The sequence below is a fragment of the Larimichthys crocea genome, chromosome IV, assembly GCF_000972845.2.
Source record: "Larimichthys crocea isolate SSNF chromosome IV, L_crocea_2.0, whole genome shotgun sequence".
In the NCBI taxonomy this organism is placed as follows: domain Eukaryota; kingdom Metazoa; phylum Chordata; class Actinopteri; family Sciaenidae; genus Larimichthys; species Larimichthys crocea.
This window is the reverse complement of record NC_040014.1, coordinates 244,666-258,478: the sequence shown is the minus strand read 5'-3', so window position 1 is coordinate 258,478 and position 13,813 is coordinate 244,666. Positions and strand designations below refer to the sequence as shown.

General features: G+C 39.4%; 1 protein-coding gene across 8 annotated transcripts in view; it reads right to left on the bottom strand.

Moving 5' to 3' along the window:
• Positions 1-13,813, bottom strand: part of ank1b (ankyrin 1, erythrocytic b) — a 68,267-nt gene that overhangs the window by 21,972 nt on the left and 32,482 nt on the right. For 7 of the 8 annotated variants that reach the window (XM_019260183.2, XM_027278589.1, XM_027278591.1 and 4 more), the window contains exons 4-27: positions 11,060-11,158; positions 10,355-10,453; positions 10,107-10,205; positions 9,320-9,505; positions 8,833-8,931; positions 8,569-8,667; positions 8,324-8,422; positions 7,851-8,048; positions 7,420-7,518; positions 7,021-7,119; positions 6,321-6,419; positions 5,885-6,082; positions 5,405-5,503; positions 5,109-5,207; positions 4,694-4,891; positions 4,441-4,539; positions 4,131-4,229; positions 3,790-3,888; positions 2,895-2,987; positions 2,603-2,675; positions 2,395-2,415; positions 895-1,018; positions 683-746; positions 220-332 (exon numbers count right to left, since the gene is read on the bottom strand). In XM_019260183.2, the coding sequence (XP_019115728.1) occupies positions 220-332; positions 683-746; positions 895-1,018; positions 2,395-2,415; positions 2,603-2,675; positions 2,895-2,987; positions 3,790-3,888; positions 4,131-4,229; positions 4,441-4,539; positions 4,694-4,891; positions 5,109-5,207; positions 5,405-5,503; positions 5,885-6,082; positions 6,321-6,419; positions 7,021-7,119; positions 7,420-7,518; positions 7,851-8,048; positions 8,324-8,422; positions 8,569-8,667; positions 8,833-8,931; positions 9,320-9,505; positions 10,107-10,205; positions 10,355-10,453; positions 11,060-11,158 (2,654 nt within the window). The remainder of the gene's footprint in view (positions 1-219; positions 333-682; positions 747-894; positions 1,019-2,394; positions 2,416-2,602; positions 2,676-2,894; positions 2,988-3,789; positions 3,889-4,130; positions 4,230-4,440; positions 4,540-4,693; positions 4,892-5,108; positions 5,208-5,404; positions 5,504-5,884; positions 6,083-6,320; positions 6,420-7,020; positions 7,120-7,419; positions 7,519-7,850; positions 8,049-8,323; positions 8,423-8,568; positions 8,668-8,832; positions 8,932-9,319; positions 9,506-10,106; positions 10,206-10,354; positions 10,454-11,059; positions 11,159-13,813) is intronic. The other variant, XM_027278590.1, reaches the window with a different exon arrangement.

The following is a 13,813-nucleotide window of genomic DNA, read 5'->3' as shown; positions in this document are numbered from 1 at the left end:
GGATCATAACAGATGAGGAATGATTCAGCAAAGTGCAGCATTCTCAGTTGTGGAGTTTTTTTCTATGAATTACCATGTCATATAAACATAAAAGTGAGACACCTGTTCTATTCCATTTGCAATACTAGTAATCTCATAGAGTCCAACAAAGTCCATTCTTATTCTTATTCTTGTGTAAAAATAAGGATTAACATTCAGCAAAATGTTTTATTAGCTGACCCAGTGTGAATGGGGCTAGCCACAGGGCTGACGTTGTCTGAAGTCTCTGTAGCCGGACTGCTCGGGATAAGAGAGTCTTCGTCATACTCCTTTGGCAGAGGGATGGGGGTGTGCTGAGGTCAGAGAGGGAGAAGAAATAGACAGACAGTGAAAAATTGAGAGGCAGAAAAATAACGAATGAATGAAAAGATCAAGATTAAGAGACAGACAAAAGCAGCGAGAACAACAGAGAGAAGATAGACAGAGAAAAGGAGAGAGAGAAGGCTTTAACAAAAAAATCCAGCACCAGACAAAAACAGGCGGAGAGTAAACCAGACAGAGATGAGATGATATAATTGAAGACATGGAAAATCAGAAACCAAAGGAAAAGATAAAAATAAACATCTGAATATGTGACTTAATATCCAAAGTATTATTGGATAACAAACAAATGCTTACAACAAACATCATTAGTTAAGCCTACCTGATCCAGTAGTACAGTTTCTGGGGACACACAAGGGATCCTTGGAATAGCAGGAGAATATGGCCTGAGAAAAAGTGAGAATAATGTAAGACAAGAGCTGACTTTTATTCTGAAATACAGACAAAACCGTTTTAACTGTCACCTGCAGCCCCTCCATTTACTAGATGTTACAAACGAATGAGCATGAAAACATGAGCGACAGAGCAACTTACGTGGTACCCATGCCACCTTCAAAGTCTCTCAGGGTTTTCTTTGGGGAGAGGAAGTCATCGTCCTGATCCTTGAAGTCATCAAGCTTCAAATAGCGTGCTCCATCCATCCCGAGCAACTCGTCACCTATGAGCAAAATAAAGAGGTAAGAAAGGTGACAAAAACAAAAAACTGGCAAAGAACAAGTTGCACATAAGGAATTAAGAGAGAAAAGGACAAGACCACGTGAAAACAGGGCAAAATGATGCTGATCTCAACTCTCAAGTTCTTCCACTCAGTCGTCAAATGTGCGTTTCTTAGAAGTACGAAAATCTGCCAAGATTCACCCTCCCCAATGCATTTTGACTTTCTTTCTTTTTTTTTTTATGAGTGACGATATCTTGAACTGTGGTTGACGTCTCCACTCGAATCAAAATAATGTCACTTGGTTCAGTTCTGGATAGATGAAAGCAGTAATCTTTCCCATCCTCAAACCACAGAAAAAAATGGCTACAAAGCAGAGACATTTTAGTCTAAGCAATGGAGTAAAACCAACAACAATCAGAGCCGATGGAAACCAAAGGAGTGAAAGAAGAGGATTGGTAAGACAGTGAATATTAACACAGTTTAGGACACTGCATGGACGGCAAACTGCAAGGCACCTGGTGACAGCTTTTTAGTGAGCATGCCCATTAAAGATGAAATCACATGTGGTGATGGTTGTTTCTGTGTAGGAGAAAATACCTCAATTATTAAAGAGGAATGATATAATGAAATAATAACCATAACAACAAGAGTAAAGTATGACCCACTTCACAAAACAGAGCTGTATACAGACAATTAAACATTCATTAGTACAAGCTGCACAGGTAGACAAAAAATGTTAAAGAAGAAAAAATCAATACAATTAAACAAGTACAACAAGAACAAAATAGATTAAAATGGCACTTGAATGTATAAATTATTTCAAAATTTGTGCCAAAAATTATATTAGATTGAATTCTGAATTTCTCTAGAGCAGAAAGATGACTGCATAAACAACAACTGTGCGTGCTGTTTGCAGGAGAGTGTCACAGCTGGGACACAGCATGTGTGTAATCAGCTTATAGATCAATTAGGCAGTAAATGGTAGGAGCTCATTTTCAAAATGGCTGGATTGGTAGGGAGCTGCTCGTGTTTTAAATGCAGAAATACTGGAGTTCTGTCAGTAATGAGTCCACAAACAGATGTGGATTGAACTCTGGTAAAAGGAAAATGTCGTGACTACATGCTGATGAAAACAGACACATTTGTTTTTAAATAAATCTCGAGCGAGAAAGAGAGAGATGGGAGGAGAGAATAAAGATAGAGAAGATCAAGATAGAGAGGAGTGAACAGTGCTGGAGTTGAGAGCAGAGTCAGAGGAGCTGATCAGAAAAGACAATTAGTGGCACACAGAGAAAATGAGAAAATGCAATTGCAATGAAGGCACAAGTTCACTAGCCACCGGACTGGACAAGCCAGAGATACAGACACAATCCTACCTAAGGTTAGCTGGGCAACCCCTACAAAACAAATGGAAAAGGGTGTTATAAACAGTCATGTACATATTTAAATTCATGGTGGTACTTTGACGTGTCAATGTACCTCCCATACAGTCTTCTTCTACCAAAATAATGAATCAGAGCTGAAAATTAATTATCAAAAGCTGTACAGTTGATGTATTTAACTTAATCAAATTGAAAACTCTACCTTCATCCTCTGAAACATCCAAAATCTCATCTACTGTCTCAGGAAAACTCATCCGGTGCTTCTCTGTAGTGATCTGTGAAGAGCAGGACAAGGATTCAAGAGAAAGGTATGGTGGAGACAGAAGAAGGAGTGGAATGGAAAAGAAAGAGAATATATGGAGAATACAAGTGAGGAGCTGAACTTGATCAAGACAAGACAATCATTTGATTGGACGTCTGAGTCACAGTATGTCAAGGCTACTTCTTTTGCGTATTGGCGTAACCATGTGAACCATGCATGATGTGTTGCTCACCGCGGAGACAGACTCCTCGGTAACCAGTTTCAGCACATCGATGACAGAGATGTAACCCAGACGCTTAGCAATACCCAGGGGAGATGTCCCATTCTATGCAGAGAAAGATGAGAAACATCATGTGAAATATTTCCATAGATCAATTTCAAATAAAAATAAAAAGCATTTTATTCTTTCTACAGTAAGTATTATATAAAGAAGTACACTTTCACAACATCTGCTATTTTGCCCTTCGCTCCTAATCCCTTAGTTGTCTATCAGAATACAGGTATAAAAATACAAATATAGTTTTGTTCAAATTTACAATACAATAATACAATACCTTATTAAAAGAACATGGAGCAATGTGCCCACAAGAAAAAATCCAAATATAAAATAAAGATGTCATTTTGTTTTATTACAGCTACGGTAAAGTGATTTATTTTAATGTGGAATAAGGATATGTTACTGAAGTCAGAAAATATATCTAAAAATATGCAAAAATATAATACAGTATCATCTGCATATAGGGATAAACGGTGACTGAAGACAAGGGGATATTCATATGTATCATATAATAGAATCTCCCTCATCACAGAGGTCAAGTATCTTAATGCTAGGGACAAAAAAACAAGGTAAAATGATACAGGCGATGCACTTGAAGGCACTATTACAGCACACTTTAGTGACCATTTCCCTTTAAAACCCACCCCTTAAGTGAACTGTACTGTGAATTGTGTATTTTATTGAGGTATAATCTCAGAGGCACAGTCTTGTTTTCTTTCTTGCTTGTTTTCACATTATTTATAGAACATGTTTACATTTCCCCAGAGAAATGAGTGTGCGAGTCCTGAGGGAATGCTCAGTGTTCAGAGGAAGATCATCACATGTTACGGTATTCTTAAAGGTGTCTTACCGAAGTAATATCATTGGGCTGGGCTCCGTGTTTCAACAACAGGGTGACAATGTCGGTATGGCCCTGCTGAGCTGCCTGGTGCAGAGGGGTGTAGCCCATCTGGAGAAACAAAGACAAAGGATGGTCAGATGATCAGACAAAAGATGATAATGACCAGTGGTGCTCCAGCCAAGGTGCTCATACACTAAACTAATTGCTGGAGGTTAAACTCTGTTTTGATCAAGCTTTATAGTACTAACACCAAGCATGAAACAAGTAAACAAAACACACAGCAAGTCATCAGGCATATGTGAAGTCATATATAATCATCATATTATACAAATGAGATGAATATAGTTTACCCTTGTCTTGCTATTCACATGGGCCTGCTGCTGCAGAAGGAACTTCACCATCTTTATGTTGCCATAGTGACAGGCCACATGAAGGGGTGTGTAGCCCATCTGAGACAAAAGGGGGGAGAGAGATAGTTGGATGTTGTTCAGTAGCTTCGTTCATGCCTCCTTACAAACAGCTTGGGTGTTGTGTAAACATGCACAGAAAAAAGGCAGCAAAGATTAAATGCACATTTCTTCTCCCATCAACTTTTAACTCGTGTCAGTAATAAAACAACATTCTATCATTTTGTGCACCATTGGAGGTGGTTTAACTTACACGTGAGGCAGCGTATACAGAGGCTCCTTGTTTGACCAATGTGTCAGCGATTCCCACATGACCTTCCTGAGCCACAAGATGCAGAGGAGTCAATCCATTCTGAAAGAAAATAGACAGGACAGGCAATATGCCTTTATAAAACAGCATTTACGAGGTTTATTTACTCTGTTCATCATTTTCATCATCATCAAGCTACGTAAATCAAAATTCATTCCCTTGGAGTGATATGTTTTGATCCATTCTAATATTATACCTTGTTTCCCAGATTCACGTTGGCCTGTTTGGAGATGAGCAGTGCCACAATATCAGGCCGCCCCTCCTGTGAAGCCAGGTGTAGGGGCGTGATGCCTTGGAGGGACTCGGCATTGGGTGTTGCCCCATTCTGCAGCAGACAACTCGCCACCTCCATCTGGTTCTGCTTGGCTGCTATGTGCAGGGGAGTGTAGCCATTCTGAAGCCAGAAACAAGGACATACAGATACAGACAAGACTAGGCAATGCTGTTCTTAACAGTGTTCATGTGTGATTTTAGATTAAAACTTGAATGCTGTCATTAGTGAGTACTTTAGAGCACAAAGATCATATGAGGTAATGTAAGTTACACATGTGTGTCATAATGGTTGACGTGCTGCCTGTGTTAGTTTGTGCACACGCATGTGAGCCTCTTACTCGCGCAGTGCTGTGTGCAGATCCTCCCTTGCTGACCAGAAGTTTAACAACATCCAGGTTGTTGTGATGGACGGCCACATGAAGGGGTGTCAGACCGTTCTGTTAAACAGACATACACATGTACACATATATACAACACACAGGGATAGACAACAACACACAGAAAGACATATATATATGAAACACATACTGTGATAAATCATATCCATGTAGGCTCATCACAGCCTTGTAAAGAGTACATTAGTGTTTTTGTGTACTTCAGGGAGCAGAACTACAGAGAGCACAGATTGTCTCACCTTCCCAGCTGCATTCGGGTTGGCTCCTCTCTCCAGCAGGAGCTCAGCCACGTCTACCTTCCCATATTTAGAGGCCACATGGAGAGGAGTGAAGCCTTTCTGCTCAAAAGAAAACAAAACCAGAAGAGATATTCCATGCTTGTCATTGTTATATATTATACTGAGAAATAGAACTCTGCTTCTCATTAAATATTCATTTTTACTAATACACAACATCAATAAAAGTTAGTCTGTGTGATAGAATTAGAACAAGGATGAGGAGGACATTTATAGAAATCGGACAAAATTAAGCATAAAAATAAATCAGGGAGTGCTCTGGAAAATTACAATGGATGTATTTGCAAGGGACTGTTCTGAAATTCAAATGTCTCAGAAATGACATCAAGTAAGGTTTCCAAGCATAATATACCCCGTTATATTATTGTATACCAATTAAGGCTAAGATTGTGAGCATTAATGATGATGCAACTTCTTCTCTACCTTTGTCATCTTGATCTGCTGTGCTCCAGCATCCAGCAAGATTCGAATAGTGTGGACATGTCCTTCACGTGCAGAGATGTGTAAGGGTGTGTGGCCTGCAGTTGTAGCTGAGTCAGGGTTGGCCTTGTGCTCAAGGAGCAGCTTGACAAGCTCCTTGTGGCCCATGCGGGCCGCACAGTGTAGGGGTGTCTGGTCATCCTGGACACAAGAGGATACGATTTATGCTTAAAAAGGAACATGGTTATTGTTAAGCAGTAGGTAATGGAGTAACACTTTATACTACTACTTATACTACTACTACTACTACTACTACATCTGCTACTGATGTATGCTAACTTTAAGTTTTCTAAAATGTTTCCTGCTGTTTAAAAGGCAGCAATAACCTCCACAAAGCTTGTTTATGGTTGTGATGACTTAAGCAAGACTCAACTCATACCTTAGCCTTAGCGTCCACTTGAGCTGCATTCTGCAGCAGGAACTGAGCGACTTCACAGTGTCCTGCTCTGGAAGCCATGTGAAGGGGAGTCTCTACTTTCTGGTTGTGACAAATACATGTAAAGTCACTCTTTACATGTTACATACATAGTACGTTATTTTTTTTTATTTTTTGAAAATTTTAATTCATTCAGCACTTAATACATATTACTAAACAGTGCTCAGCATTTTATACAGAAAAATACAGATTTATTTGAAATTTTAATTTAGAAAATGTTTTTTTTCCTTTCTTTTTTTTTTTAACTGAGTTTGATTTTTAATTTGGAGCCATCTAAAATCCACCTTGTTCAGTTTTAATGGTTCAGACCAGTCTATTAATTTCATTTATTTAGAAAAAAGTCATGCTTATTATTCAGCAATATCCCTTTTAATGGCACTGGCTTTCTGCGCTGGCAAGAAAGAGGCGTAATTCATCTATGGCTAATTGTTAAATGCTTGACCTACGAAATAAATCTTCCCAAGTAATTTTTATTTTTTTTAATTCAGTGTGGAATTCACTCTCTCCTAAAAAAGTGAACGCAGAGAGAGCTAACTTTTTGTCGTACATCTGAACAAAATATCAATACACTCAACTGGCTATGAAAAACAAAGTTATAAAGGACTTCAGTTGAGCTTTGGGGGTAGAAAAATGGGGTACTCACCACATTGGAAGCATTAGGTGAAGCCCCTCTCTGGAGCAGGTTCTTCACTATGTTAAGATGGCCCATGAATGCTGCTACATGAAGAGGAGTGAGACCAGACTGCAGACACAAACACAGACAGAGTCGAGGCTCAATATCAACTCATTGCAGAGAAGTCAAATGACATCCTACTTCATTAGGCAAATCTTTGGACCGCGGAAGACATCATTAATATTCCCTATTAACAATCAGAAAAATAGAGTTTTTGAAAGATGACCTTAAATCTGCATGCAAGGAGCAGCAAATACAGACACAAAACAAATATATGCTTGCCACAGAAGTTGAGGAATATTTATTAATACCACTTGGCAGAAAACTTTTCATTTTCATACTCTGTCCCTGGTGGTCACATTGTCTCACCTCTGTGACAGCTTCTAGCGAAGCAGAGTGCTTAAGCAGCAGGTCCATGGACCGCATGTGGTTCTTCTTGCAAGCAATATGAAGAGGTGTGAAGCCATTCTGGAAAGAGAGAGAAAACAGTTCACAACTAGACTATACCTGTGTACAGACATGAAGCCTTTTGATCCAACTAAAAGTTTCGAAATGATGTATTTTTCTATCCAGCATTACTTTAATATCACAGTTGTGTCCTTACAGTGATGGTGATTGTTTTATGTGGTGCAAAAGGGGGTGTAAAAGATCAGTTTTTGTGGGTTAGCGAAACAGAAATAAAACTGCACACCTTTAATGAACTTGAATTAAGAAATAAATCATTACAATAGATATAAAACAGTCACAGTGCCATCGTGATTTATTGTTCAAAGTCATTTAAACAAACAAAAAAAACCTACCAGAGCGCGTGCATTGGCTTTGGCTCCCTTGTCCAGTAGGACTTTGGCCATACGATGATGACCACAGTGGGCTGCTACATGAAGAGGGGTTAAATGGTCCAGAGTGATATCATCAATCTCAGCATTGTACTGCAGTAGCTGCCTGACGCAGTCCATGTGATCCCCCTGAGCTGCCATGTGGATGGGGGACAGACCGTTCTGTAAGGAGTGAAAGAATGGGACACAGACGGAGGCAGGAAAAAGTTATGAACAGGAAAAAAAAAGGGAGAGTTGGAGATAGATTTCTCAGTGTTGCCAAGTATTGCCAAAGCCCTGTGTATGCATAGCACTCTGTAGTCAGATTACTTTTACAAGATTCAGATCATGATTCACAATGTCTTAAATCTTTAAAAATAAACCCTGATGATCACTGCTGATTACAAGGATAGATCATGGATAAAAGATAACCACAGGGATCGCAGTATTTCATCTACCTTGGTCTTAGCCTGGATGGGAGCACCATGTTCCAGCAGGATTTCAATGATGCGAACATGACCATTCCTGGCTGCACAGTGGAGAGGAGTTAGCTCATCCTAAGAAGAGATGAGTCAGAAAGACACAGAGTGAGAGAGAAAAATTGGATAATTGGAAATGTGTTAAACGACATAAGAGAAAGAAAGAGGAAGTGTTAAACATGCAAAAAAATGCCAAAGTGGAGTGGAGCTGGGCGGTACAGTACCTTGGTTTTGGCATCGATCTGTGCACCTCTGTCCAGCAGTAGTCTGACCATCATCACATTGCCCCTCCTGGAGGCTATATGAAGGGGTGTGATGCCATTCTACAGAAGCAGAGATGTAAGTCAGCAGTATTAATCATCACTGTTGTAATCATTGCACACTGCAATATGACAAGCCAAAAATAAAGTGAAAAAGAACAAAATGTATAGGTGGTATCTAAGAGGCATTTCTTTTTATTGTTCTCTCAACACATGATGTGAACTGACCTTGGGGGTGAAGTTTACATTGGCTCCTCTGTTCAGCAGCAGCTGGGCTACGCTCATATTCTCGTAGTGGGCTGCAATATGAAGAGGTGTGAAACCAGTCTACAGAGAAACAGACACAATGGGAGAAATGCAAGAAGAAAAGTGTAAATAAGGACAACTACAATCTATTTATATCACCTGGAAAACAAGGCTACATCAACATGCAAAACACAGAATAAATAAAAGTTCAGGTTAGAGTTGAAAAGAACAAACACTAGATTTTTTAAGATTTCATATTTCATCATAGTTTTAAAGATTAGTGTTTGCTCTCATGGAAGGTGCATTCTAACTGTAACATCATACTTCTGCTTCTTTTGGCTCGTTGTATTATCTGAGTACACAAAGAAAGATTTCTGAACATATTTGAGTGTGCAGATGCTTTTCTTCATTAAGTTTGATAGTAGACTGAGTAAATCATTACACACATAGCCTCACAGTGTGTGTATACCTTGCTGAGAACATCAGCGTTGGGGTCATTCTGCAGAAGCACTGCGGCTGTGCGTGTGTCGTCATTTCGTGCAGCGATGTGCAGTGCCGGGAGTCGAACCTTGCCCTTGGTGCCATAGTTGATGAGCAGTGCCACAACGTTTTCGTGCCCTTGCTGGAGGGCTACTGCCAACGGAGTGAAGCCATCCTGAGAGAGGGACAATGAGTGAAAGAGATGATGAGATGACAGAAAAGGCAGAGGAGGTAGGAAGGTCAAGGAAAGGCAGGAGTGAGAAATTAATCAATAAAATATGCTGTTGCTTTATTTTTTTTTCTTGGCATGAAAACAATCTTTATTTACACACATAATATGTGTAATCAGAAGTTTTCCATTATCAAAGATGAAAAATGTCAAAATACCCTTGATACATGACATGGAACCTAGGAATGGGACTCGTGTTCCTTAGAAAATAATCCCATAATGTTTGTTCATAATTCTAGCTAATGACAGCTTTGACATTTACAGGCAATTTGTTTCCAGAAAATAAGGTTAAGGATTTTAGGTGTCAGAAAATGCCAAATTTCTTTTTTACGATGTAACACATTCCTAACCAACAACTTTTCTGCAGTAAACACATCAGTACAGTAAACACATCATAGTGTCTCACTGTATTTTTCATGCAATGTGTGACAGCACACAAACACATTGGACGTTTCAGGAGCTAATTACTAATCGTCAGTATTAGTAATTCGTCAGACAACTTCAGACAAAATCACAATCAAAATGGCCAGTTTGAGGAGACACATACCTCGGTTGGGAGACTCTGATTGGCTCCATTCTCGAGCAGGAATTTGACCACCTCTAAATGATTCTCCTGTGCTGCCATGTAGAGAGGACTGAACCCTTTCTGTTACGGCACAAACAAATAACAATATATAATATAAACATAAAACATATGGACAACTCTCTAGCAAGTGTGTTACATATACAAGCACAGAAATACACAAATGCATGCGCACACAGACTTCCACTCCTGGACAGTGTGCAGTGACTCACATGTGACTGGGCATTAACGTTGGCACCATAGTTGACAAGCTCAGCCACAACTTTCTCCTGCCCTGCCAACGCTGCGATATGGAGAGCTGTGTTCCCTTTCTGGAGGTCAAACATGCACACACACACACACACAGTTTCATACACAAACGCATAAAACCACACCGAAATATTGAGAGAGAGAGGAAAAGAAGATTAAAGAAAATATTGCAACCTTATGGCCTAAATCTCTACACTGAATTATATTATAGCTTATTATAGCTCATGTATTGTATTCCGTATATAAAGGTAAAAACTGTGACAGTGAAAGCAGCACAATTTTGTTCATATTTCCATTTAGAGGCAAAACAGTGTAGACATTAAACAAAAGCTGTCAATATAAAATAAGTATACTAAATATTGTTTTAGCCTCATACAAACTTTGAGGAATCATTGCACATAAAAAGTAAAACATCACTTTATTTTAAAGGAACACTGATTGCTTTAACTTGTTCCTCAAACTTTAAAAAGTTCTTGTAGGTATGTGAGTTCAGCTCAGAGAGACTTGCTACAGTGGTTTCTACAGTTGCAGTCCAGTTGAATTAGCGTTGAGCTAAGATAAAGCTAAGAAAGATGTTGGGAAGGTGTGACAGTTAATGTGTTTTATTTACTTCAGTTCAGCATGAAATGCTGTTTTACATTAGTAAGCACACAGAGAGAACACAGTACCTTGGTAGTGGCTTCCAGCTCAATGCCCGCGTGTAGCAGCTCCAGGACCATTTTAACGTGACCTTCTTTAGAGGCTAGGTGTAACCCGTTGAGACCATTCTTAAAGAGAAAAGAAAGAGTTTTAGTCCCATTAGAATTAGAAGAAACATATGATGCAATATCCTCTTAGCTATCATCAACTCTTTAAATGTACTACTGGATGTTTTAACTGGTTATGAAACCATTTCAGTTTAGGACTGATGTGTCTTTATGCATAAACAAACAAGGCCACCAGAGGATTGTCTGTTTCTCTATAATTATTCTTAATTTAAGTCTCCCCTTGAAATCAATCAAAAGAGGCAGTAAAAACACTACCGCTTTTATCCACAGGGGCTGCCAGAATCAAATAAATGAAAGGTCCTTGTTGGGGCTTTAAAGAATTATTCATTTATAGTAATAAAGGATTTAACTTTTGATTAAACATAGGATTATCGGTCTCTTTAAGCTTCAGCAATAGTGTAATAATCCTGTTAATAACCAGGATTATTATAATCACACATTAAATGAAATGTGATACCACATCTCTCAGGACAACTTAATGAGTTAATCTGTGGTCTAGCGAGTTAATGTAATAATATACACACGTGAAACAACACATTCTATCGTAAATCAATTCATGCAACAGATCTGTGCAAAGATCTCTCAGAAATCTCTATACATCCATGCTGAGGCCATCTTTGGCTACCTTGGCCTTGTCCTCTCTTTGGCTGATCAGTGTGCTCTTTGCCACAACCACTGACATAATGTACTTTACTGCCAAAATGTGCTATTAGTGCAGTGGCCTGAGAAACTGGGCTGTTATGTGTTCTGAACCCCGTCAAACTCCCAAGTTCATATTCCATCTGTTTAAAGCAAAATTACTGATGGTTACTGAGGGAGAATGAGAAAAACACACACTGTATCATTCAGTCTCATTCCCCTGTGAGCACTGCAACATACGCATGCCTCTCGAGCTGTGCAGAGAATCACTCGTCTACTTACTGTACCTCAGTTCTGACAAAATGAACAACCTGATGACACTGATGAGCAAGGAAAAGGACTGGGCAGGGCAGTCTCAACATTGTCTGATTGTGTTTCTGGCTAGCTGACCACATATTTTATTAGTAGTGTTGCTGAGCTGCAACCAGCCTGCTGTAACCAATCTGACCACCAGGAGTCTCCGTTATCCACGCCGCTCTCAGCCTTCCCATGATACTGCGGTGTCACTCAATTCAAATGGGTAACACAGCCTCTCAGCGAGCATGCGCAGAGTGCTGGGAAACAAACTGTGTATCAGTGGCACTTACACACACTGTTAAATGCAGTGTGTGAACGTCTGCTGTGCGCACATGGGACTAAAGCAAATACACAGTGAGACTCAGTTTTGTTTTTAACACAGAAACAACACCTTCAATGCCCGTTAACACCCCCATTCGCAAACACCTACATCTGTGAATTATGTGCATTTCTGCATACTCAGTGACACAGACAACAGCACAACAATGCAAGGTAGTTAGATACCTCGATAAAGAGAGAGAGAGAGAGAGCAAGAGATCAAGCCTGCAGGATTGTTAGCTATAACAAGGACAGGTTATTGCTGCAGACTCACATAAATCACATACAAAAATACCATCTCTGCCCTTGCCTCAGTCCACAGTAAGAAGCCATCAATAGAATCGTAAACAAGAAATCCAAAAGAAGCGAAAACTGCACGAGGAAATAATTCATATTTGAAAATCGCATTTAGAGCTTTTAGGAATAGAACTGATCTCGTTGTTGGTATGAAATGCAATTATCGCACATCACATCAACAGTAATTATTTAGCTGATTACAATCTTCAAGGATGTTTCAATAGTCATCTATCTTCTGTATCTCTTCTCTCTCTCTGCTGCATGTGTGTGTGTGTGTGTGTGTGTGTGTGTTGCTTGCATCAACATAAACTGAGGAATCCTTAATGCCCATCTCGCTGACAGTGTTTTGTCTGTGTATGAAAGCACTTGTCCATCCATTCACCAAACATCACTCCCACTCCACAGTGGTCCTTACCACAACAACTCACTGACAAGCTAGTGTTTGTGTCCCAACCACGCACATTCAGACTTTCACATTCGTTTCTCATCTCAGCTCATGTCATTTTGTTAAGTTTTTGGTCATGATGTAACAAGGTGCAAGAAAGTGGACGGTACAGATGAAGATTGAGGGGACTATAATCTAATATGTTTAATTATTTACGCGCACCACTTTACACAAAGATAGAGAGGGAATCAGGAGGTCTAGGAGTCGTGAATTTTTAATTTTCTTTTTGGTCTTTTATTTGACACACTTTGCTAAGACTGCAGAATGGTATTCCACTGAGAATATAGGGACATTACGTGGTGCATTCAAGTCCAGCTTCAAGTTCATTTAAAGACTTGAAATTTTGTTCTTCCTTAGAGCCTTAGTCTGTTCATAAACCATGACCTTCTTACTCGGGGAAAGCCTACTTTCCCACAGAAGGGTGACAAGAGGTTCCATACTCTCACAGACCAAACCTTTTTGATATGTCTTTATTTATTTTTATTTACAATTAAATTCTTCATTCTATGAAGTTCTATGTTTATGAACTCTCTTGGCCGATAGAACAAGCCACTTACCCAGTGGATGGCAAATTTATTGCAGAGTGTGTTAGTAAAGGTATCCAAACAATTATTTACAGTAATGTACCAACATAATGACATAAGTAAATGCAGATATTT